This window comes from Protopterus annectens, chromosome 1.part2, assembly GCF_019279795.1.
Source record: "Protopterus annectens isolate FY-2018-M chromosome 1.part2, PAN1.0, whole genome shotgun sequence".
Lineage (NCBI taxonomy): Eukaryota > Metazoa > Chordata > Ceratodontiformes > Protopteridae > Protopterus > Protopterus annectens.
In genome coordinates this window covers 657,119,982-657,143,606 of record NC_056727.1, presented here as the reverse complement: position 1 = coordinate 657,143,606, position 23,625 = coordinate 657,119,982, and the positions used below count along the sequence as shown (strand labels likewise).

The window sequence follows — 23,625 nt, the reverse complement described above, 5'->3', positions numbered from 1 at the left end:
GATCTGAACCCTGTGGATCTCCACTGGTCATTGGTTTGAGGTCAGATTTGGAGTGTGCAACTTTTACAGTGTGGGTTCTGTCAGTGAGCCAGTTGGCAACCCATCTTGTGACGTAGGGATTTTTACCTAGTTTAGAGAGTTTAGCTATAATTCTAGAATGGGGGATGGTATTGAAAGCCTTGGCAAGGTCAAGATAGCTGTGTGAACCACCTTACCCTCATCTACGGCTTTGGTGACTGCCTCAAAGAAGAATTCGATCAGGTTCAGGAGGCATGACCTGCCTTTCACAAACCAGAACTGGGTGGGATCCAGAGTTTGGAGGTTACCAATGTCTGTTTAGGAGTTCCATGATGGCCTTGCAGACCAGGCTTGTCAGGCTAATAGGGCAATAGTTCCCGGGATCAGTGGTGGCTCTCCCTTTGTAGGGTGGGATAACTGTTGCTGTACACCATACAGTGGGCACAAACATGGTGCTTCAGTGGGGAGCCAGTTCGTTCTGAAGTTCGTATAAAATGCAGCCTGAGATGTTGTCCGGTCCCATGGATGCCATGTGTTTGGCTTTAGAGTGTGTGCAGCTTTTACCTGCATAGTTGTGATTACAGGAACTCTGCATTCTTCCTGTATAGATATGGGTCTTTGGGTGGGGGGTGTAAAGTTAGCACTGAACCTGCCAGGATGTTGGCAATATCAGTTTTTTTAATTTTCGTGCAGTTGTGCTGGGTGTTACCATTGAGATTGACGTAGCTACAGAATGCTTTGTGGTTGTCCTTCGAATCAGTGGCGATTTTGTTTTCGTAGCTAGCTTTGGAGGATCTTATAAGGGATCTCAGCTTACTGAGGCTGACCAGGGAGCTCCTCCACTCATAGATAGGTACTAGGCTATCTGCCCTAGGGCATTTATAAGCCTAGCCAGAATGTGTTGTCTTTCGCCTCCCTTTTAGACTAGATTCCCGAGCCTCTGCCCAGCAGGGCCATAGAAGTGATCCCAGGAGCAAATTTACGATTTCCCAATACACTCAAGACTTCTCTTGAGGGTCAGCGAGGGGCTCTGCCTAACATTGACTGGAATTCTATTCCAGAGCGCGGGAAGCCTTTGGGATATTAATCTATCCCTCTAGCATGTCCCATTTATTGTTGGGACAAGGTTTAAATCCCTGGAGCATGTAGCTCTAATGGATCTGGTTTTCTTGAGGTGGAGCATGTCCAACAATTCCGGGTTAGACAGGCAGAGATCGCCTCTGAGTAGGTGGTAACCGAGTAGAGCTGGAGTTTTAGTCTAGCTACATAGGGCATCTGTGAGGCCCACGATCCTCTTGGTGAGGTATTTAAGGTTTTTCCAGCTGATGCAGGTGTTGGGTAAGGTACATCCCAAATGGGGCACTGTACTCAATTATGGGCCTGATGAGCGATGAGTAGAGGGGCACAATGATCTCTCTATCTAGATGTGAACCCTTTCATGATTAGGTGGGCTATACAGAAGGTTTTTCTAACCACTTTGGCAATGTGATTGTCAAAAGGAGAGGCTACTACTTGGGTCCCCAGATCCCCAATTACTTTTTCCGGAATTAGTGGATTACCCTCCTATATGGTAGTTTGTGGGCACTTTGTTTTTCCCCAAAGGGGAGGACTATGCATTTTTTTGCATTTAGCTTGAGGCCATGGTTCTGACACCAGGTATCCGTCTCCATAAGGCCCTTCTGGAGGATGCTTGTGTCAGCCTGAGTATCAATTATGGCTCCCAGTTTGCAATCTGCGAACTTGGCCAGCCACAGTCCTCCCGTGTTTGCCTGTACCTCAGAGAAGTATATACCGAACAAGAGGGGTCCCAGGACTGATCCCTGTGGGACGCCACTTGTAACTGGTTTAGTCTCGGACATGGCACCCATGATTCTGATAATGTGAGTTCTATCCCCGAGCCAGTTTGCAACCCATCTTGTGACATATGGGTTGATATTTAAGCTGGTAAGCTTATTATGATGCCAGAGTGGGGTACTGTGTCGAAAGCCTTTGTGAGATCTAGGTAGGCTGTGTGGACTACCTTTCCCTCATCTACGGCTTTGGTAACTGTTTCAAAGAAGTCAACTAGGTTTAAGAGGCAAGATCTGCCCTTAAAGCTGAATTGGGTGGGGTCCAGTGTTTGGACGTTCCCAATGTCTTTATGAAATCCATGATGATGCGCTCCATAGCCTTGCAGACCAGGCTAGTCAGGCTTATAGGGTGACAAGTTCCCGGATCAGTTGTGGCGCCACTTTTGTGGAGCGGGATCACTATTGCTGTACACCATTCTTTGCGTACATAACCTGTGGTAAGGCAGAGTTGGAAAAGCGAATTTATGTGAGGGTTTAGTTTTGAAACTCGTGTAAGACAGCCCGGGATACCATCCGGTCCCATTGATGCTGTGTTTTTTTTTTTATATACTTTGGAGAGGGTTGCTTTCACCTGTGTGTCTGATGTCTGGGGGGCTGCATTCTTCTGGGATAGACAAGAGACCCTTTTGGGGAGGGGGGGGTAAAGTCTGCACTAAACCCGCCCGCCAGGATGTTGGCAATGTCAATAGGTTGTGTATTTTGTGCCATTTTGCACCAGCTCAGAGCAGATCCGAGAGCTGCCACCCAGATACTTGACATAGCTAAAGAACACCTTGTGATTATCTTTAATGTCTTTGGCGATTTTTCTTTCGAAGCTGGCCTTTGATGATTTTATGCGATTTTACTCTTTGCAGCAATTTCTTCCTTCAGTTGTACAGTTTGTTTATGGCAGGGGACCACCAGATTGGCTTTTTTTTTTTTTTTTTGGAGGATAGCGTCTTGGTTCTGTCTGGGATAGCATGATCCATGCACTCGTGTAAGTGCTTATATAGAGTGCATTTGTGTAGGAGTCAGCAGTCGTAAACTGTATTGTCCATCTGCATGGGTGTCATGAAGTTCGCCACTTCTGTTTTAAGAAGCATAAAGTTGGCTTTGGAGAAATGTTTTATACTGTGGTTTCCTTAATGGGGGGTGGGGGTAGGATGTGGATATCAAGGGTGATCAGCTTATGATCAGATTGGACCGAGGAGTTGACCAGGTGTGGAACACCTGTCACTCATGTTGGTAATGACTAGGTCTAGGATAAGGTTGCCCCTGGTGGGGGTGTGGATAAGTTGATCCAGGTCACTGGAGTTTATGAATTCCAGAAAGCATGGTGTGAAGGAGTTTGTACAAGAGTTGTTTTGCCAGTTAATGGCAGGGTAGTTGAAATCGCCCATTATTAGGGTGTTTGGTTGAATCCTAATATTTTCCAGTACATCAAGAAAAGAGGAGTGGGAATCTTGGGGCATGGTGGGGGATCTGTAGCAAGCTACAATTTGGATTGCAGGTTTGCCCAGAGTTAGTTGCACTTAGATAACCTCCACTGCATTATGCCGAGCAACTAGCCTGGAGGTGTGGATATCCTTAATGAATATGGACACCTCCACCTTTGGTGTTCCGGTCCAGGTTACACTGCCGAAAAGTGTGGCACGAGTTACAGCCTGGTAGTGCAGGGGTCCTCTCTGGTGCCTTGAACCAGGTCTCAGTCAGTACACAGATATTTATGTTCTCCATTTTTAAGGAGTGCCTAGAGAAAATGCATTTTGAGATTTAGACTTCTAGCACTGAGCAGCATTACCCTCAGTTTTTGCTTGCCTGTTCCTGTTACAGTGATGAATTTATTTGAACCTTGCCTAAAAAAGGCACTATAGAGGCGGCAAAAGCCTTAACCAGTATCCAGAATCCCAGGGGTGACGGGTGCATGCCGTCCCTGGCAAAGCATCATGGTCTGTTGACCATGTCATCCCAAGCAGACAGACACTGGATCCTCTTAGAATGATACCAGAAACGTAGCCAATTGTTGAAGTCCATCATTTTGTCCTTCTACTGCGGTATTCTGGGCGATGGCAGAATGCTTCAGGGCTAGGGTCATACCTGCCTGGGCTACAAGATCAGAGCGCTCTTCCATGTCTCTTCATGTAGTCCAGGAAAGTAAGCCTCAGGTCCTTCACACTAACATGGAGTGACCTGGGTTATGTGGCAGATCCTGGCACCAGACAGGCAGCTGACAGTAACCTTCTCCTTGTTTAGCCTGGTGAGTGAACATCAGTGTGCCTGACTAGAGTCATCAATGACTAGTGTTGTTGGATACATTGTTTTGCCTTATTGGCTGTGGTTGAGTGGCACACAGTCTGTGGGCTGTGTCATTTGGGTTGTGTTTGGGGGGGGGGGGGGGGAGTTGCTTGCGTTTCTGCTTTGGAGGTCTCTGTTGCTTGGGCAGATTACTATTGAGAGCCTCCACAAATGTTTTTTTGTTTCTATGTGTGGATTTGGGTGGTGCAGATTTAGTGAGACTATGTGATAAGTGTGGTGCAAGTGTTTACCTTCTCCTCTTGGATGTAAAGTTCGGTCTTGGTTGGAGAGAGCTTTACCTCCAGTTTAGCTAGATAAGTGCATCTCACAGGTTGTAGTGTTGGGTGGTAGAAGCAGAGGGTTGTCTGTGTACATGAGGCAATTTCTACATTGCCCCAAGATGCCCAGATTCAGACAGACAGAAGAGAACACTGGGAGCTTACCCTTGGACATGCCTAAATAAAAACATTTCCATCTAGATAAGTAAAGAAAGAGTACAAGAGCTGTTTTTCCCCAAGTGAGAAAAGTGCAAAAACTGTTAGGTAATGAGGAAGGTTTAATGCCAATTAGCAGCTTATTTAGTGTTGCAACAAGTTCTGAACAAGTGCTGAGCACAAATAAGCAAATTCAAGTACTAAAACTAAGAATATGTATCTGCACTAGACTAGTTACAGGAAAGAAACAAGTGAAAATGCAGGCTTTCAAATCAGAAAGTCGAGAGAGATGGAAAAGATTGCCCAGACTGCCAATAACTACAATTTCTGGGCCAGAACCACTCCTTATTTGGTAGACAGGTTACCTAGTGCTTACCACTCCCATTGACGAGCTAGAAGGCTTCCCCCCAACAGAGAAAGGTTTTGGGGGGGGGGGGGTGTCAGCTTACATACAGTCCTGGATGCAACAAATCTGTACTTGGACTGCTCTATTTACAGGAAAGGTAGGAAGAAACCGGCTTAGTTTTTTTTAAAAAGGAGTAGCTAAAACAGCAGTAAAAACAATTCAAGAGCAATGCAATCTAGCACACTTTAGTATGTAGCAATAATAGACCAAACTGTTTAAAAAAATGCAATTAAATTAAAAGTGACTAAAAACAAATGCAGGAGTGCATTAGGCAGAATGTGGTAAAGAGATGGGACTGGGGGGAGTGTCCCAGATCAAGTCTACAGTGGGGTGGGCAACTGCAAAAGCCACCAAATTGAAACAAACCAGAGATAGGGTAGGTGGGACAAAACACTTTCAGCAGAGATCTGAAAAACTATACAGTGAATCAAAAATAATTGTGCACAACTCTGAATAGTCCAACAACAGTTTACAATACACAATTCTGAAGAACCAAAACATTTTACTTAGCTTGAAAAGAGCTGTTAAGACAGGTTCCAGCAATGATATGCCAGCAGTCAACTACTAATGACTGAACCTGCCACAGTGGCCTTAAGGCTTCTACGGCTTCGAATCCACAGTGCACGGAGTGTTTAGCTACTTGAGAAGTAGAGTGCAGAAGATCTGCCAACTCTTTTGGAATTATTAGTGTCAGGTAAAGATGAAATTTTTGTTTCATAAGTTCCAAGGTGTGCTGCTGATATTTTAGCATATGAAACTAAAAGCTCTAATAGCAAAGGTTGTGGAGGTGTACATTTTCTTACCCCATCTGTCCAGAGCTCGAGTCCTTGTCAGAGGAAACTGGGTTTTTAGAGGAACTAGCCTTTGCCCCTTTAGGCCCATGTGTGATGACCTCTGAGTCTGCTGCAGGATCTTTAAACAAGTACTTATGTGAATCTGGCACCCTGTAGTACCTGCCAGGTTTTCTAGGAGCAGGGGGTAGGGCGTCAGGGTTGGAGCTCAATTCATTGAAAACATCAACCACATCCTCTGCATCAGAATCCTCAAAAGGAGGGGAGAGGGTGCTGTTCCTCATCTGAACCAAGGTAATCTGACATTTCAGAATCCGGTTGTGTGAACTTCAGGGGAAGCATCCCTTTTTCTTTTAGAAGTGGTTAACTACCCCTAATGAAAGTGACGAGGTCCTCCACCATTTTTAGTAACTGCGTCCGAGGCAGTGGCGGAGGAGTAAGATGGCAACTAGAGACTTTTCTTTGGGATGGTCTTTTAGACCTTAGTAAATCCAATTTGCCAATGGGATGCAGTAGTCTGAGGCAATGACTTTTTTTGCCTTGAAGGAAACTAGTTGGGCATCAGGGGCTGCAAATGCACCTCAATGAATTCCCAAGTAGTAAGACTACTAGCTTCGGGGACAGGTCATCTGAAGGCTTTAGTGTGGTCTGTCCCTTTATCTTTTTTGGGGGGGAATATCCAGACTGCTGACCGACTGATGCTATTTTGTAATGCAAGGAACTACTTCGGAAATGCCTGGCTACAAGTTCAGCTCTATGGCGAATAGTTCTGAATTGTACAGTGTGCAGAACCAACAATGGGGGATGTCACGGTCTGGGACTAGACAAGTAATGCACAAGGTATGGGAGTCTGTGGGATATTTGCTTTTCACAGCGGAGACAATTACTTTCAGACATCTTTTAGTGCAAGAAAAAGGTCCCCAACAGGGTACTTCTTTAGTCATTTTCAACTTCCACTCTGGCAACGACCGACCGGCACACACGCAAACTGCTTTTGCTTCGGGCACCATGGCAAGAAAGACTGATGGAGTCAGCTGCATGTTTTACACCCCTGACGCCATGGAAGAAGTGACAGCATCAGACGCAGAAATCCCAGGACTCTTCGCATTCAGGCTGGCGGAGGGCCACCTGCAAGCAGATAACCCAAATGTGATGACTGCAACAGTGAAAAACCAAGAGCATCCGCCTATTACTATAAGATAAAGTTCTCCTAGTGTGTAAACAGTACATCATTCACAAGAGCAGTGCTACCACAAACCAATTAACTAGCTGGAAATACCTTGCTGAACGAGATTTCAACAGTCCAACAAGAGTAGCAACTTTTTTTTAAAGGCAGTTAAGTGCACAAAAGCAACAAACAAAAATAACTTCAGTTAGCAATTGCCTGGATGGCACTTTGTTACAAGTAAAACAAGAGACAACATGTAAAGGAGATTTACTCAACAGCAACACTGGTTTTGTGTGGGCACTCTGTATCATGGATCTACAGAAACCAATGGGAAGAGTAAACAGCTTATACAACAGAAATAGCAATAAAAGGGAATCAGTTCACCATTAGGGACGGAGGCCAGAGACACAGCATTAATAAGAGTTGGAGGATTGGGAAACGTTTCAAGAAAGCAGCAGGGTAGCTAGACAGACATCAAATAAATCCAATATTGGAGCTCTAAGAAACTTCAACTTACTGTCTCAGTCATGGGTGGGGCAGGCACTGAAATACGCAGAACATAAAACTGGAGCAAAACTGAAATATCAAATGTAAAAACAAGTACAAATCCTGAATTATTTGGTCATTAGCTTCCTGGATTTAGTGCCTGCTTCATCACCCCAGATAAAAAAAAGAAGTTATGTACTCACCATAATGTTCCATGTTAGTATTCCATCTCATGCTTCATTCTTGCATATGGGAAAAGAGCCGCTCCTCTGCTCCAACTCGGCCCATTTACAAGCTGGAAGACTTCTGGTTGGCTCGTGGCTAGGTAGGTATCCCATGGTGCAACAGTACAATCCCCAGACCTTGTTTGCTGCTAACTAGAAGAAATAACATACAGAAAGAAGCCAATACTAAAAGGTCTCCATAAATAATGAACAACATTTTTCTCTCTCCAAAGTACTTCCGGGATGGGGGCAGGAGGGTGGGTTCGTAAGAATGAAGGGCGAGATGGACTACAAACATGGAACATTATAGTGAGTACATAACTTTATGTTCTGTAGTCACATCTCCCCTTCATTCTTACATATGGGACAGCGTCCCTAGCACCTTCTTCTTGGGTGGCTCAAGGAAAAATAGTCCTGAGTACCGTGGAACCAAAAGATGATCTACCCCTGGAGGTTCAATCCAATTTGTAATGCGTAAACGTGTGAGGGGTAAGCCCACTTAGCTGCTGCACAAACATTATCAAGCGGGACCCTGGCTTGAAAGGCTGCAGAGATTGACATATCTAGTAGAATGAGCCTTGATTTTAAAGGGTAAAGGTCTACCCTCAGAATTGTAAACATAGAAAACCAACTTGACAGCGTCAATTTGGAAACTGGTAAGCCCAACCCGGATTCGAAAAAAGTGAATTGATCTGATTTTCTGATGTCCGGTGCAAATAAAAATGTAATCGTCTATGGACATCCAGCTGGTGAAACCTGTACTGTTGTGCTGGGAGTGATTTAGAAAGAAAACCAGAAGTTCTAAGGATTGATTCAAATTGGCATGTGGCATGTGAACAGACCTTGGGGACAAAGGAGGGATTAGTACAAAGGGACACCCTGTCTTTGTGAAAAATCAGATAAGGCGGTTTAACAGGCTATGCTTGCAACTCTGACACCAGTCTGGCTGATGTGATAGCCACCAAAAACGTCTTCCAAGACAAAAATTTCAAAGAGAATGAATGAGAAGGCTCAAAGGACAGGGGATAATTTAGATGGCACAATTTAAATCCTATGAAGCCACAGGTTCTTAAACAGGGGGTCTCTTAAAGTGGCACCTTTAAGGAAGGTTTTGTACAGCTTATGTGACATCAAGTTAGAATCTGGAAAACCTAGATGAAAATTTGAAATCGCTGCCAACTGAACTCCAGATAGTGGCAGCTGCAGATCCTTGGTGAAAAAGCTCAGAAGGGAATTCAAAAACCACTGAAATGGAGGCAACATAGGGGCAAATATCCATTTTCTCCTCCCAAAACAGAGAATCTTCTCCATTTACTGTAATACAGTCTCCTAGTGGAAGGTTTATGAGAGGACACAAGGATAGGAGTTACACAAGGAGAGAAGTCATGAAGCCTGACTAGGGATGGAACTGGAGCAGCCACTGTCAAATTGAGGGTGTGTAAGGAGGGGTGAAGCAAACCTGACATGCGAGTCAACAGGTCTGGAACTGGGTCCAGAATCCAAGGAATGTCCAGAAGAGGCCCGAGGAAAGGGGAACCAAACCTGATGAGGCCAGTAAAGGAGCAATGAGGATCAGTTTGCTTCAAGCAGTTTCGCTTTCTGAAGAACCCTGGGAATGAGGAAAGGGAGGAAAATACAGCAATGCCAGGAGCACCGCCCTCATCTCTAGAACATAGATATGCAGGTGAGCCTCGTGATCTTGCCATGTGCCTTGGACAATCCTGCCTAGATGATGCCCTCCCACCCTGTGAGGCATCCGTGGTCAGAGGCAATGGGTTGGCGAGGAACAAATGAAGCACCCGTGGTCAGCTGATTGGGTAATTGGTCCTTCTTGCAAGATTCTGTCAGCAGAATGTGATGGGATAATGGAAGGTGCTGAAAGGACCACTGGGACAACAGAAGCCACTGAAGAATTCTCATGTGTAGCCTGGCTAGTGGCACTAATAGTATGGTGGAAGCCATGGCCTCTAGGAGCTGCAGAATAATCTTGGCTTTGACCCTTCGTAAGGGTAGAAGATGCTGAATTTGAAGCAGGTTCTGTGCCCTTTCAGTAGGAAGATGAGCCACCATGTTTACCGTGTCCATCTCTGCGCCTAAAAAAAATTCAGAGGACAATAAAGCAGATTTTTCCCAATTTAGAGAGATTCCCAGCTGGGCAAAAAGCTGAACAGTAGCGTCCCTGCTCTGAAGGAGTAGATGCCTGGTGGGGGCGGTCAGGAGACAGTCATCCAAATACACAAACACATGGAATCCTCGACGTCTCAGGTGAGCTGTCACTACTGCCATACATTTGAACACCCTGGGGGCTGTGGTGATACCAAAGGGCAGAGCACAGAACTGGTAGTGCCTGGCTCCCACCAGGAAGTGAAGATGACTATGCCCTGTCCACTTATGTGGTAGGTGTATTGGAGGACTCTATGCCCTGTCCACTTTGTGGTAGGTGTATTGGAGATATACTAAGCACATCCAACTGTCCTTACCCAACTACGGGAGTACAGACTGCAGTATTACCACCCGGAACTTGTCCTTTACTGATTCGTTTAATCTGCTGAGGTCCGCAACAGGGCTCCAGTCCCCTGTATGTTTTGGCATTAAAAAGAATCTGGAGTAAGTTCCGGATCCTACTTGGTCTGCTGGGATGGTTTGGATGACTGACTGCAACCTGTTGACCTCCACAGTTGCCTGATCCCTGTAATTGGGTGGAACATGTGGGATCTTCTTGGGAACAAAAGTGGGAGAGAAAAGGGTATGGACATAACCTTCGGTAATGATTCTCTGTACCCACTTTTCTTGAGTGATACTTGGCCAGGCTTCTGGCTACAAAAGAAGTGTGACCCCCGACTGGCTCCAGAGAAACCGGTCGGGCTGGCTGGCCACGAAAGGAATCATGACCTCCCTGGTTTTGCAGACCGCCCCTGCCTCTAGGGCGAGGTCTACCATTTCCTCCACCTCTGCCTTTGAAGGAGGAGTCACCCTGTGCTCCTGAAAAAACCTCTGGGACTTCCTGAATCACATCTTACTGCCCCTCTAACCCTTAGGGTATGGTCTAGAGAAAAAAAGAGTAAAACGTACTCCCACGGCAGAGTTTTTTTCCTCCTTGCTCACACTGGGTGACTGTCCTTTATCTTGGATCCAAACAATGAGAACCGAAGGGAGAGATGGTAAAGGTAGACTTAAACTGTTCCGCAAAGTTACACAAATGCATCCAGGAAGGACGCCTTACAGAAATTCCTGAATCCACTGCTCCACTCACTCCATCGGCTGCATATGAAATAAGCCGCATGGAAGAGTTAACTATATAGAGTTAGAGGTGGACAACTGGGCAGAAACCTGGTCAGGGACTCTCTCAGTACATGCACCTTGTAATGAGTCTCCCAACTCTTTAAGGAGATCTCTCTGAAGCCTTGTAAAAGTAAGTAAGGTAATTCAGCGATCTAAGGGTAAATACCACTGAAGAAAAAGATACTCTTCCTGTAATGTACAGTTGTGTACACTTACCACAAATGTAGATGTTTGTTTGAGTGTATTCAGTGTTGCAGTCATTACAATTGGGTAATCTGCTGGCAGGTTGCCCTCAGGTCGGCCTGAATAATGTTCTGTGGATTTGGGAAAAAAGTTGGTAGATGAATGGTCTGATTAAGAACCCCACTAGAGATACTATTTTAGGCATAAAGAATGGATTGGTCCTGAGTGCCACCCTGTCTGGGTAAAAGATAATAAAAGGCTCCACTGCCATGAGAGCTTGTAGTTCTGAAATCCTTCTAGATGGAGTGACTGCTAAAAGAAAAGCTGTCTTCCAAGAGAGAATTTATGTCTGCAGTAGCAGCTGGCTCAAAAGGTAGAGTGAGTTTTCCCATGCAGGAGTTGGCGCTCTCCTGGGAGGTCTTAAAATTTTGGCCCCTCTGAGATGCTGCTTTAGCAGGGGATGAGAAAAGAGTGGAGGGCTCTGTGTTGTAATGAGCTGAAAATGTCAGAGGCATGGATTTTTATGGAAAGATAGGCTCTTGTGAAGCATCTCCTCAGTTAAAATATTGCAGAATGAGGAATATTGGGCATTGTTGTGCTTATTCCTTGTGCCTGGTTCCAGGCACAGAATCTTTTCCACTTATCAGCATAATATTTTATAGTACTAGGCATTCTAGCCTCCAAAACGACATCAATCACAGGTTTGTTGAGTGATGTAGCTGGTGAAATTAGTTGATTAGCCATGCTGCAAGATTCAGAGTTCGGAGACAAGCATGCAGAATTTGATAGTCCTGCTGAGACAGTAGGTAGGGAGTCTGAGGCAGGTACCACGGAGGAAGGTGTGATGTTGTGTAGGAGCAGGTACCAGTGTTGGCAAAGCTAGTCTGGAACAATCAAAATCATTTTTGTTTTTTCCTGTCTGACTTCGTAAAACCTTGGAGAGCAAAGGCAGTGGGGGAAAGGGATAGACTGACAGTTTTTTCCAGCTGAAGGATAGAGCATCCATCCACTTTCCAAGCTTTTTTGTGATGAATTCTTGTGCAGAATTTGTCCAACTGATGGATCTTTTTGCCTCACCCTAAAACTAGGTCTGGGCTCCCCCGTTTGCGTGTTAACATGCTGAAGATTTGTGGATCCAGTTTCCATTCGTGTAGGTTCCTCTGCTTAGTTCGTTTGCCAGAGTATTTTGCTTTCCTGGCAGGAATTGAGCTTGTAGATGTATTAGATAAGTCGAGGCTGTGTTCCACAAAGCCATGGCTAGTCTGCAAAGGAGATAGGAATGGGTACCCCCCCCCCCCCGCTTGTTTATGTGCCACATGACTGTGGTGTTGTCGGTCTTCATCAGTAGTTGTCCTGGATGAAGGAAGTCCTTGAAGGCTGTCAGAGCATTCTGTACAGCTAGCATCTTTCTGGTCGATATGTAGGTGCATTTGATTTGGGCTCCATTGGCCCTGAATGCATCTCCCTGCCAGATGCACCCCCCCCCCAAGCATAATCTGATACGTCTGTAGTCAGGGCTTGGGTGGCAGGGGTGGAATGAATGACAGTCCCTTGTTTTGGTGTACCCTAGACAAGTTAGAAGCCTTTTTTACTGGTGCCAAGCACTTTGTGAAGACCCTGGGCGCAGCAGATAAGCCAAAGGGCAGTGCAGAGAAAGTACAGTTTTGTACCTACCATAAACGTAGATGTCCGATTGCAGTGAATCTGCAGTCCTTACAAATGGGTTGTCCTGTCGTCAGGCAGCCCTTCGGTCGGCCGGATTCCAAAGTCTGGGTCTGGCCTCGGCTGGTGTCGCACTTCACCCGACGTCATAGCTGCAGTTATTCGGGTATAAAGGCATCAGCCGACGCCATTTTCCTCTGTTTCTTGCCCCAGATGCCAGGTGCCCTCTAGGAAGGCTAAATTTGGATAAATGCAAATGGTTCCAAATAGTAGAGAGCAAACAAAAAATAAGCATGTATGTACATATATACAAACAAATACACCATAATAGATTCCCCCAGCTAGCTACAAGATGGGCAAATACCCTAGGAGTACCACAGAGGGGAAGGAGGGTGGGTAATCCTGACTGCAGATGCATGCCTATCGGACATCTACATTTATGGTAGGTACAAAACTTTACTATGTCCTTCAAGGATGCATCTGCAGTCCTTACAAATGGGTAGAATACCATAGCCAGACTAGGGGAGGAGAAATAAGATTATGGTGTAGTGAAGATCCCTTGCAAAACAGCAGTGGCAAAACCTGCTCGGGATCTGGAGTATAAAGGTAAATTATAATGCTTGGCAAATGTATGCACGGAGCTCCAAGTAGCAGCCTCTAAAACGTCTTTGGTAGCCACTCCTCGTAGAAAAGCTGTGGTAGTGGCTGTAGCCCTTGTAGAGTGAGGCCTGATGTTTTCTGGAGTTTTCTTCCCATGGTAGGCGTAACAAAATCTAATGCAATTTTCTATCCACTTAGAGATTGTCTGTTTTGAAATTGCTTTTCCTTCCATTCCTGTTGCATATGCTACCAGTAGCTGGTCAGTTTTTCTATTGCCCTTGGTCCTGTCCAGGTAGTAACGTAATTGTCTATGTACATCCAAGGTATGCAACAGTCTTTCTCCCCTGTTCTGTGGGTTGGGGAAGAATGTAGGTAGGTGGATAGCTTGGTTTAAAGATACCCTGGAGACCACCTTTGGCATAAAAGTAGGATTTGTTCTCATGGACACTATCTTGATGGAAGATCAGGAAGGGCTGAACTGCCATTAATGCCTGTAGCTCAGATACCCTTCTTGCTGAAGTGATTGCAAGCAGGAAAGCAGTTTTCCATGATAAGTATTGTAATTCTGCTGTTGCTGCTGGTTCGAAAGGGGGGAGTGCCAACTTTTCAAGTTCAAGTCCCATGCTGGCAATGGTGGCTTCCTAGGTGGTTTTACATTTTTAATTCCTCTCAGAAACTGCCTGAGCAGAGGATGTGAGAAGACTGGAGGATCCAAGTTGTATTCTGCTGAAATAGCGGATGCATGAATCTTAATGGAAGAATAGGACAGGCCGTTGTGGTAGAGCTCTGCCAAGTATTCCAGGATGTTGGCTATGTTTACCAGTGACACATTTTCTCCTTTTGCAGTACTGCAAATGTGATATCTTTTCCATTTTGCTGAATAATTTTTTCTTGAGGGTCTGCGAGCCTCCAATATAATGTCTTTAACCCTTTGGGATAAACTTGGGTTATTTGGTCTTATGCAATGTTCCAGGCAGTCAGCTGCAGTGTTTTCAGGTTTGGATGCAGGGTGTTTTAGTTGTTCTGTGTTAACAGTAAGGGAACCAGTGGTAGAGGCCATATTTGTTCCCGAGACATGCTCCTCAGTAATGGGTACCAATGTTGCCTTGGCCAGTCTGGAGCTATCAGGATGATCCTTGGACGGTCTTCTTTGATCTTCAATAGCACCTTGTGCATCAAAGAAGTGGTGGGAATGCATATGCTGTCAGGTTTTTCCAACTGAAAGATAGGGAGTCCACTTTCCAAGCAAATGGGTGGTACGTCCTTGTGCAGAATTTCTTCAGTTGGTGATTGCGTGGGGATGCAAATAAGTCTATTTCTGGTAGTCCCCATTTTCTTGTAATGGTTTTGAATATGTCGGATGCAGCATCCATTCGTGGGCATCCGTGGTAGTTCTGCTTAGTATGTCTGCTAGTATGTTTTCTTTTCCTGGCACAAAAATTGCTTGTAACTGAATGTTGAGGCTCAGGGCCACATTCCAGAGTTCCATTGCCATCCGGCATAGAGGGCACGAATGTGTGCCTCCCTGTTTGTTGATGTACCACATAACTGTGGTGTTGTCTGTCCTTATCAACAGTTGACCTTGTCGAAGAAATGGTCTGAATGTCTGAATTGCCAGTTTTACTGCCAGCATTTCCTTTTGATTTATGTGTAGGTGCAGCTGGTCTTGAGTCCATAAGCCTTGTATGCACTTGTCCAGCATGTGCGCCCCCCAACCGAGGTCTGAGGCGTCCGTTGTGATGGTCTGGCTTGGTTGAGTGCTGTGGAAGGGCAGTCCTTTGTTTGATCGACAGGCCTGAGCCCACCATTTGAATTCTTGCTTCAGGCATGGGATTATTGGAATTTGGGTTTCTAGGCTGTGCTTGTGCTGAGACCATAAATTCCTTAGATACCACTGTAACTTTCTCATATGCAGTCTGGCATGTGGAACCAAAATTATTCAGGATGCCATGAAACCCAAGGCTTGCAGGACTTTTCTTGCTGTTAGCTGGTTCTGTTTTGTTAATGCCAAGAAGTAGAGGGGGAGTTGCTCCTGTTTTTCTACGGTTAGAAATGCCATTTGTTGTGATGTGTCCAGCTCTGCACCCAAAAAGGTTATCCTTTGGGATGGTATCAGCCTTGACTTTTTTATATTGACTGTGTATACCAGGGCTTGCAGTAGATAAGTGACCCTTTTCAAGTCTTCTGCTAGTTTGTTTTTGTTGTCCGCTTGTAACAGTCGTCCAGGTAAGGGTAGATTTGAATTCCCTGAAGCCTGCAATGAGCAATTACTGATGCCAGGCACTTCGTGAACACTCTGGGCGCAGTAGATAAGCCAAAGGGCAATGCTGAGAATTGATAATGCTCTGATCCTGCAAGAAATCTGAGGTATCTTCTGCAATTTGGTCGTATGGGGACGTGCAGGTATGCCTCCTTGAGATCTAGAGTTACCAGCCAAGATTCCTTGCCCAACATGGGAAGAAGCTGCTGTAGGGTCAGCATTTTGAATTTTGGGACAATGAGGTATGTGTTTAAAGCGGACAGGTCGAGAATAGGTCTCCACTGGTTTTCTTTTCTTGGTACCAGGAAGAGCCTGGAGTAAAATCCTTGTCCTTGCTCCATAGATGGTACCTTTTCTACAGCTCTCATCCTTAGTAAGTGAGTTATTTGCTTTAGAGCTTCTACCTTTTGATTTGGAGGTAGGTTTGGCATTCCTCTCTTCCTTGGTAGAGTATGGAAGTGAAACCTGTAACCTTGGTCTATTGTCTGCAAAATCCACTTGTCTCCTGTGATGTAATGCCAGTTTACTGAAAATAAGGCTAGCTTTCCGCCCAAGGGTGCTTCTAGTTGTTCCCTGGTAGGCGGTGCTAGAGCCAAGTCACTGTGATTGTCCTGTAGTCGTGGTGGTGGCTGTGGCTGTACCTCGCTGGTTGTTAGCCTGCCACTGACGTCCCCTGTAGGCCCCTCTGGATTGACCCCTGCCTCTTGAGCGCCTATTCCTGCCTCTCTGAGCTTTGGAGGTGTCTGGAAAGGACCAATTCTTGGAGGGCCAATTCCTGCTAAACCTTGGAGGTTGGACCTGTAAGAAATCTTTGACTGTCTGGACAGATTTTGCCTTCTCTTCCATCTTCTTCAGCACCTGTTGTGCAGGAGAGCCAAACAAATTGATCTTGTCCATGGCAGCATCCAGTAGTTTTGATTTAACATGATCTGGTAAGGCCTGCTCTTTTAACCATGCATGTCTTCTGATCACTGTGCCAGTCATGGCTGATCTAAAGGAAGCCTCCAGTGCATCATAGCCGCATTTTAAGGAATGGTTGCTGACCTGCTGAATGTTATGTACCATTTCTTGAACAGATTTTTTGTCTAATGGTTCATCCGAGGACAGCTTTTTAGTTAACTGGTCTAACAAATTCTTGATACTGGATCATGTGGAATTGACAGTTCAAGGCCCTAGCTGAGAGAGTAGCAGAAGTGTAAACTTTTTTACCCCATCTCTCTAAGGCCCTAAATTCCCTTTCAGAGGGGAGGGGGTTTTTGGTAGAGGTAGCTGCTACAGCCTTGGGTCCCTGGGAGATGGTTTCGGGATCTGCAAAAGGGGCCTTATACAAATGATAATGTGTGTCCGGAACCCTGTAGTACCTATCGGGCTTAGCAGGGGCCGGAGGAAGAGAATCAGGAGCAGTACAAGCATCATTAAAAGCATCATCCACAACAGTAAGTACTGGAGGAATGGCTAAAGGCCTATGCTGTGGCAAATGCAAAAAGGTTCTAAGCCTTTTCCTAGAGTCTGAAAAATCCTGGCCCTGCCATTGAAATTGTTCCCTCATAGCATGCATGGTTTCCCCAAAAGAAAATTCCTCAGGCGGAGAGGCAGAAGGAATGGACTCTTCTGCATCAGAGTCCTCATAAGGAGAAAAAGGGGCCTCTGGAGGGTCTGAATTATCAGAGGAGCCATCTGAAGAAACTGGCTCAGGGGGCTCTACTCTAGTCCTCTTCTCTGGAGGTGGGTGAGAGGCCCTGTCTGGATGTGGTTGGATCCCCGGATCAAGGAAATGAGATCCTCTGCTAGACTAAGCATTTGTGAACTAGAACTGGGCCTGTGAGAGGGGGTCTTAGCAGGCACAGTTTTGGTAGTCTTTGCTGCTTTAGCCCTGGCAAAGGCCTTAATCGACATGGATGCAGGAGGCCTAGCAGCTCCACGTGCAGGGGTAGAAATATCCAAAGGGATAGTATCTGATAAATCCTGTGAACCTGCAGGAGCAGGTGGGATTTCAGTAGCAGATTCAGCCAAGCTGGATGAGGCCTCGGTAAGTGGCAAGCTTTCGGCCGAAGGAAGAACCGTGGACTCTGTTTCAGCCGAAACAGAGACACTCGCGGTTGGCTTAACCGCGGTTTCGGCCGAAACCGCAGACCGCGAGTGTCGGTCCTTTTCCTTGCGTTTTTTAGAAATTTGCGTAGTTGGAGTATCAGACGGCATAATGTAAGCAAAAGCGGAGCCGAAAAACTCTTCAGCAAATTCAGACCGACGTCTAAGCGTTCGGTTGAAAGAAGCACAGGCTAGACAAGCTGCTATGTCGTGGTCTGGGCCTAAACAAGGTAAGCAGTAAGAGTGGAAATCTTTATGAGGTATTTGTTTCCCACAATTTAAACCGTTATTCACTTTTTCTGACATCGGCTGAGGCAAGAAAGAGTCCCCAACGGGGTACTTAGCTTTTTAGAAGTCTTCGGTAGTAGAAGTATTCGGTAGTAGTAATCTCTGGTTCTGACCGACCGGCACTTGCGAACAGCTTCTGCTTCGGGCGCCACGCGGCAAGAAAGACCGAGGAAAATGGCGTCGGCTGATGCCTTTATACCCGAATAACTGCAGCTATGACGTCGGGTGAAGTGCGACACCAGCCGAGGCCAGACCCAGACTTTGGAATCCGGCCGACCGAAGGGCTGCCTGACGACAGGACAACCCATTTGTAAGGACTGCAGATGCACCCTTGAAGGACATCTGGTAATGCAAATAGCCTGCTTTGAAGCAGGAGGTATATACTGCAAGATTCTCCGACTGGGATATACAGGTAGGTAAGCCAAGTCTAGAGTTACCAGCTAGGCACCCTTGCCTAGCATAGGTAGTAATTGTTGTAAAGTCAGCATCTTGAATTCTGGAATGTCCAGAAATGCAATTAGAATGGATAAGTCCAGAATTGGACTGTACGATTCGTCTTTTCTGGCTACCAGATAAAGTCTTTAATAAAAACCTGGTCCCTTTTCAGTTACTGGTTGAATAGCCCCCATATTCATGAGGGACATAACTTGTTTCTGGACCTTTGCCCACTGATTTGGAGGCAGATCTGGCCATCTGTTTGGGAGTGGCAACATGTGGAAATGAAATCTCTATCCCTGGGATACTACATTTAAAACAAACCCACTTGTCCTGGGTAATTAGTTGCCAATTTCTTGCATTAAGTGCCAGCTTTCCTTCCAAAGGGGCGGCCAAAAGTAAGTGATTGGTGTTTGCAAAGGAAAGTCAGAGACTGCTTACCATAGGAAGGTGCCTTGTTACTTCCAGATTTGGAGGTGGAGGCACCCCATTGCTTTGTTTTTAAGTTCCTTGCGACTGAAACCTGGAGCCTTTGGAGTGTCTGGGTTTGACCTGAGCGGCTCTGGTGGGTACTGGAAAGGACCAATTCTTAGTATGCCAGTGCCTACTGAACCTGGGTGGCTGCACTTGTAGGAAATTTTACAGTTTGCATAGATTTAGCTTCATCTTCCATCTTTTTCAAAACTTCTGCCTTATTACCAAATAAACTGTCCTATTGTAAAGGAGCAAACAATTTTGCTTTAACATGATCAGGCAGATTTTGCTCCTTGAACCAAGCAGGCCTCATCACAGATCCAGTTACAGCAGCCCTGCAAGAGGCATCCAAGGAATCAAAAACCACATTGCGAAGTACGCTTTCCAACATGTTCAGCTGAATGCAATAAATCCTGCTACTATTTTCCACACAATCAGAAATCAAAATAATTTTCTGTTTAAGTAAGCCCTTTACATTCTACTGATATTTAGGCATATGAAATTGACAGTTTAAAGCCCCGACTGCCAAGGTTGCAGACGTGTAAACCTTCTTACCCCATCTATCCGGCACCCTGGAGTCTATCAGAAGGGTAGGATTTTGAGCAGTAGAAGCCTTAATGCCCTTGGGACCCTGAGAAATGGTTTCAGGGTCAGCAGTAGGGGTTTTAAAAAGGAATTTGTGGGAGTCAGGAACCCTGTAATATTTGTCTGGCTTACTAGGAGCCAGAGGCAGGGAATCAGGAGCCATGCTGGATTCTGAGAAACCAACAATGTCTAGAACAGGAGGAATAGCCAAAGGCCTATGCGGAGGAAAAAGGAAATCCTTAAGCCTCTTTTTAGATTCTGAGAAATCCTGACTCTCCCAGTGAAAGTGTTCCCTTAAGGTATGCAAAGTTTCTCCAAAAGAAAAATTCTCAGGAGGAGAAGCAGAAGGGATGGAATCTTCTGCATCAGAGTCCTCATAAGGTGGGGAATAGATCATTCCTGATCAGAAGAGGAATCAGAAGAAATAGAAACCTAATCTGATGATTCATAGTCAGTGCCTTACCTAGGCCTCAGAGCAGGAGGGGGATGAGAACCCCTGACCAAGGTAATTACTCAGCCATTTTGATAATTTGTTTCTTAGGCATGGGGCCTGTGCATGTGGCCCAAGCATCGTTTTTTAGACATACAAGTTGATTTTGGTCTAGGTTTAGAAGATGGCTGTTTAATATACAAATCTTTAGAACTGAAAACACCCTCAGAAGCCAGTGCCTGCTCAGTGGCTCCGGACCCATCTAAGGTACAGACATCCACGGGTTCAATACTTCAAGTATCTCGTGGCATACCGGACTCAGAATGCGTCTCAGTAGAGGCCTGTGAATCAAAAGTAGTGGGTATCAGGGGCTGCGAAAGCACCTCACCGAGTACAGACTACTGAGCTTCTTGGTTTTGGACCTTGGTCTCTCTCTGTGTTTTTTGTGTATTCCGGTAGTCTGATTGCTAACAGACATTCCTGGATAGTTAAATCTTGAACCAAAATATTTTGAAGCAAAAATATACAGACACTTAATAGTGGGTTGATTAAATTTAGCACAAAACCGACAGCAAGGCACGTTGTGATCAGGGCCTAGGCAAGGAATACAGTACAAATGAAAATCCTAGTGGAGGTATTTGCTTCCCACAAGTAATACAACTAACTTTTACTGACATCGGTAAGGTGCAAGAAAAAGTTTCCCCAACGGGGTACTTAGCTTTAGGTTGAAGACTTCAGTTCTGAAACTCGAAAACGAAAATTTCAGGAGTCGGCAGACCGGCACTTGCGAACTGCTTCAGGCACAGCACAACAAGATTGACTGATGAAAATGGCGTCGGCTGCATGTTTTATACCCCCCCCCCCATGACCTGACATCATGAAGAAAGGACAGCAACCGATGTAGGACCAGATACTGTGTTAATCAGGCCAACTTGAGGGCAACCTGCCAGCAGATCACCCAAATGTAATGACTGCAACAGTGAAACACTAAGAACATCCAAAGTTAGGTTCCAAACATCCCTGTCAGGGCCGACCGGAGAGCTTCGGCCTCTAGACACTACGGACAGAACCGAAAGTGTCAGAGCAGAACTCTGAGGTGCTTTCGCAGCGCCTGAGAAAGCAGAAAGTATCACACACTCAAACAGTAAACACAGTAACAAGTGGGAATTCGCAAAAAACAAGCTTCTGCAAAGTAGAAAAATAATGTAGTTCTGTTAATGGTAGCAAATCCAACAATGCTACCAACAAGCTAATTAACAAGCGGAAAACAGTAAAAAACTCTAGCTATCTGTTAACACACAGTATATAACAGTGCGTAAAAGGCACCTACACTACTAATCTATGAAAAACCAGTACATGGGATACCAACTAAGTTAGCATGGGCCAAAGGCAAAATATTGCACCAAATGGCGCAAGAAAAAGCTAACTACGCTGATTACTATAAGCAGTAACAGTTTTAACTATTTTAAATTAAACAGAGCCAAGAAATTTGCCAGAGTCAAAGAGAAGCACAACCGAACTCTATGCGGCAAATGAGATCTGGGGATTGTACTGGTGAAGCATGGGATACCTATGAGACAACCAGAAGTCTTCCGGCTTGTAAATAGGCAGAGTCAGAGCAGAGGATCGGCTCCGATCCCATATGTAAAAAAATAGGACTACAGAACATCAGCCGTTTCCAAAGCACTTACCAAGCAACATGCCAGAGGATTCCAAAGACCACCCCACTCTAACTTCATGGATATCAACATCTTTGGTGTACAAGTGTTTCACAGGAACCTTTTCTGCGACCTGAAACAAGAAATTGTAAAACATGGAGCAAAGTATACAAAAAAAAAGCTATATAGACTTTATATAGTGCAAGTAAACCATTACCTTCATCTCAAAACACACTTTGCCTTTCGAAACACCATACGAACCTTTTCCTCCAGCCCAAAGAAATGCAAAGCTTTCCATGGTGAGAGAAGAAGCACTTAAACGATCCCTTGAGATTTTGAAATGTAGGTCAGAATTATCTGAAAAAGAAGAGTGACAATACTAGCAAATTGCCACAAGTTAGCCACCCCACTCTTAAAAAGCACTCAAGCATAAATTAAGAGAAATTCAGATACCATCAGATCAAGTACCATACAATAATACCTGTACTAGCCACAAAAGACCATGTAATCAGCTATAAACTGCTTACAATACACCGTCTACAGCACATCTACTCCCGCCACTTTGAAATCTAAAATGTACATTAATAGATCACCATGACAGACGTATCCAACTAACTTTTCGGTTGAACAGTATTTGAAAGACAAGTGACCACAACACAAGCACCAAAAGAGACCACTTGGATCTAGAAGAGAAGGGACAGTGACGTGTACAGTTTATCAATTTACCACAGGGCACATGCTTGAAAACTGGCACGGTCACCAAGCATGAGGAGTACAAATGACCCATAACAGTACAGTAAGTGTTCACTGCTAGGTCAGGTATACCCACAAGCTTTACACTGATGAACTGCAGAGAAGAGTTGTACCATGTAATCACTAGCCATCCAGGAACACCCAGTGTGTCAAGCTCTTGTGTGCACTTAAAATGTAGATGTTACAGGGGGTATTCACTGCTGCATTCCTGACTTGTGAGATTTCCTACTGCGGATGTCCTTGGCGGTCCAACTACCAGAATAAAATTCTCCCTCCTCAAGATGGCAGATGTCTTACCCAATGTCAGTTCGCTTTGGTATAAAAAGAATTAGTTCTGTTAAGATAGTAGCAGAGCTGTCCATGCAGATCCAAGGAGTGAAGGATTCTCTCCCCCTGGTTCTGAGGATTGGGGAAGGAGAAGGAAAGTATTGCTCGATTCATGAGCTGTCCATAACCACCATGGGCATAAGACACATTTGTCTAGTGATATTTTTGTCTGGGTAGAATTTGAAATAATTCCACCACCATGAGAGCTTACAGCTCAGACCCTCCTAGCAAATGTGATAACTTGGAACTACCCTTTTACTGGCCAATAATTTTAATTCAGCAACAGCTGCTTCGGGGGGGGGGGGAATAGTGTCATTTTTTCCAGAATAAAATTGAGGTCCAATGGGAGGAAGGGATAGTCTCCTCGGAGGTCTGATGTGAATCGCTCCAAGGGATTGTTGTAGCAGGGGATGGAAGAAAGTACAGTTTTGTACCTACCATAAATGTAGATGTTAGAGTGCTAATACAGCTGCAGTCATAACAGATGGGTTCTCCTGCCGTCAGGCGGGTCCTCGGTCGGCCAAATTCCAAAGTCGAGGTCCAGTGTCCGTTGTCGTCGCTTCTTCCCTGACGTCAGTGCGACAGGGGTATAAAGGAACCAGCAGACGCCATTTTCTTCAGTTTTTCTTGCCCCAGATGTCAGGTGCCCCCAGAAGGAAGGCAATACATAAATTTGGGTAATAAAGCAATGCAATATAATCAAAATAGAGTAGTTGCAAGCAAATACACCATAAATGAATACCCCAATCAAGTTGTATGAGGAGGTGTTAGCCAACAGGCCTGTCCCAAGAGGGGAAGGAGAGAGGGAAACCTGGACTGCCACTGTATTAGCACTCTAACATCTACATTTATGGTAGGTACAAAACTATACTATGTTCATCGTGCATACAGCTGCAGTCATAACAGATGGGTAGAATCCCAAAGCTAAGAAAGGGGTGGTAGGCACTAG

General features: G+C 45.2%; 1 protein-coding gene across 1 annotated transcript in view; it reads right to left on the bottom strand.

Annotated features, from left to right (window-relative positions):
- The window catches only part of HNRNPU (heterogeneous nuclear ribonucleoprotein U), a 548,643-nt gene that overhangs the window by 440,859 nt on the left and 84,159 nt on the right, over positions 1 to 23,625 (bottom strand). Inside the window, exons 4-5 of the mRNA XM_044058137.1 lie at positions 21,814 to 21,953; positions 21,630 to 21,729 (exon numbers count right to left, since the gene is read on the bottom strand). Of these exons, the coding sequence (XP_043914072.1) occupies positions 21,630 to 21,729; positions 21,814 to 21,953 (240 nt within the window). The remainder of the gene's footprint in view (positions 1 to 21,629; positions 21,730 to 21,813; positions 21,954 to 23,625) is intronic.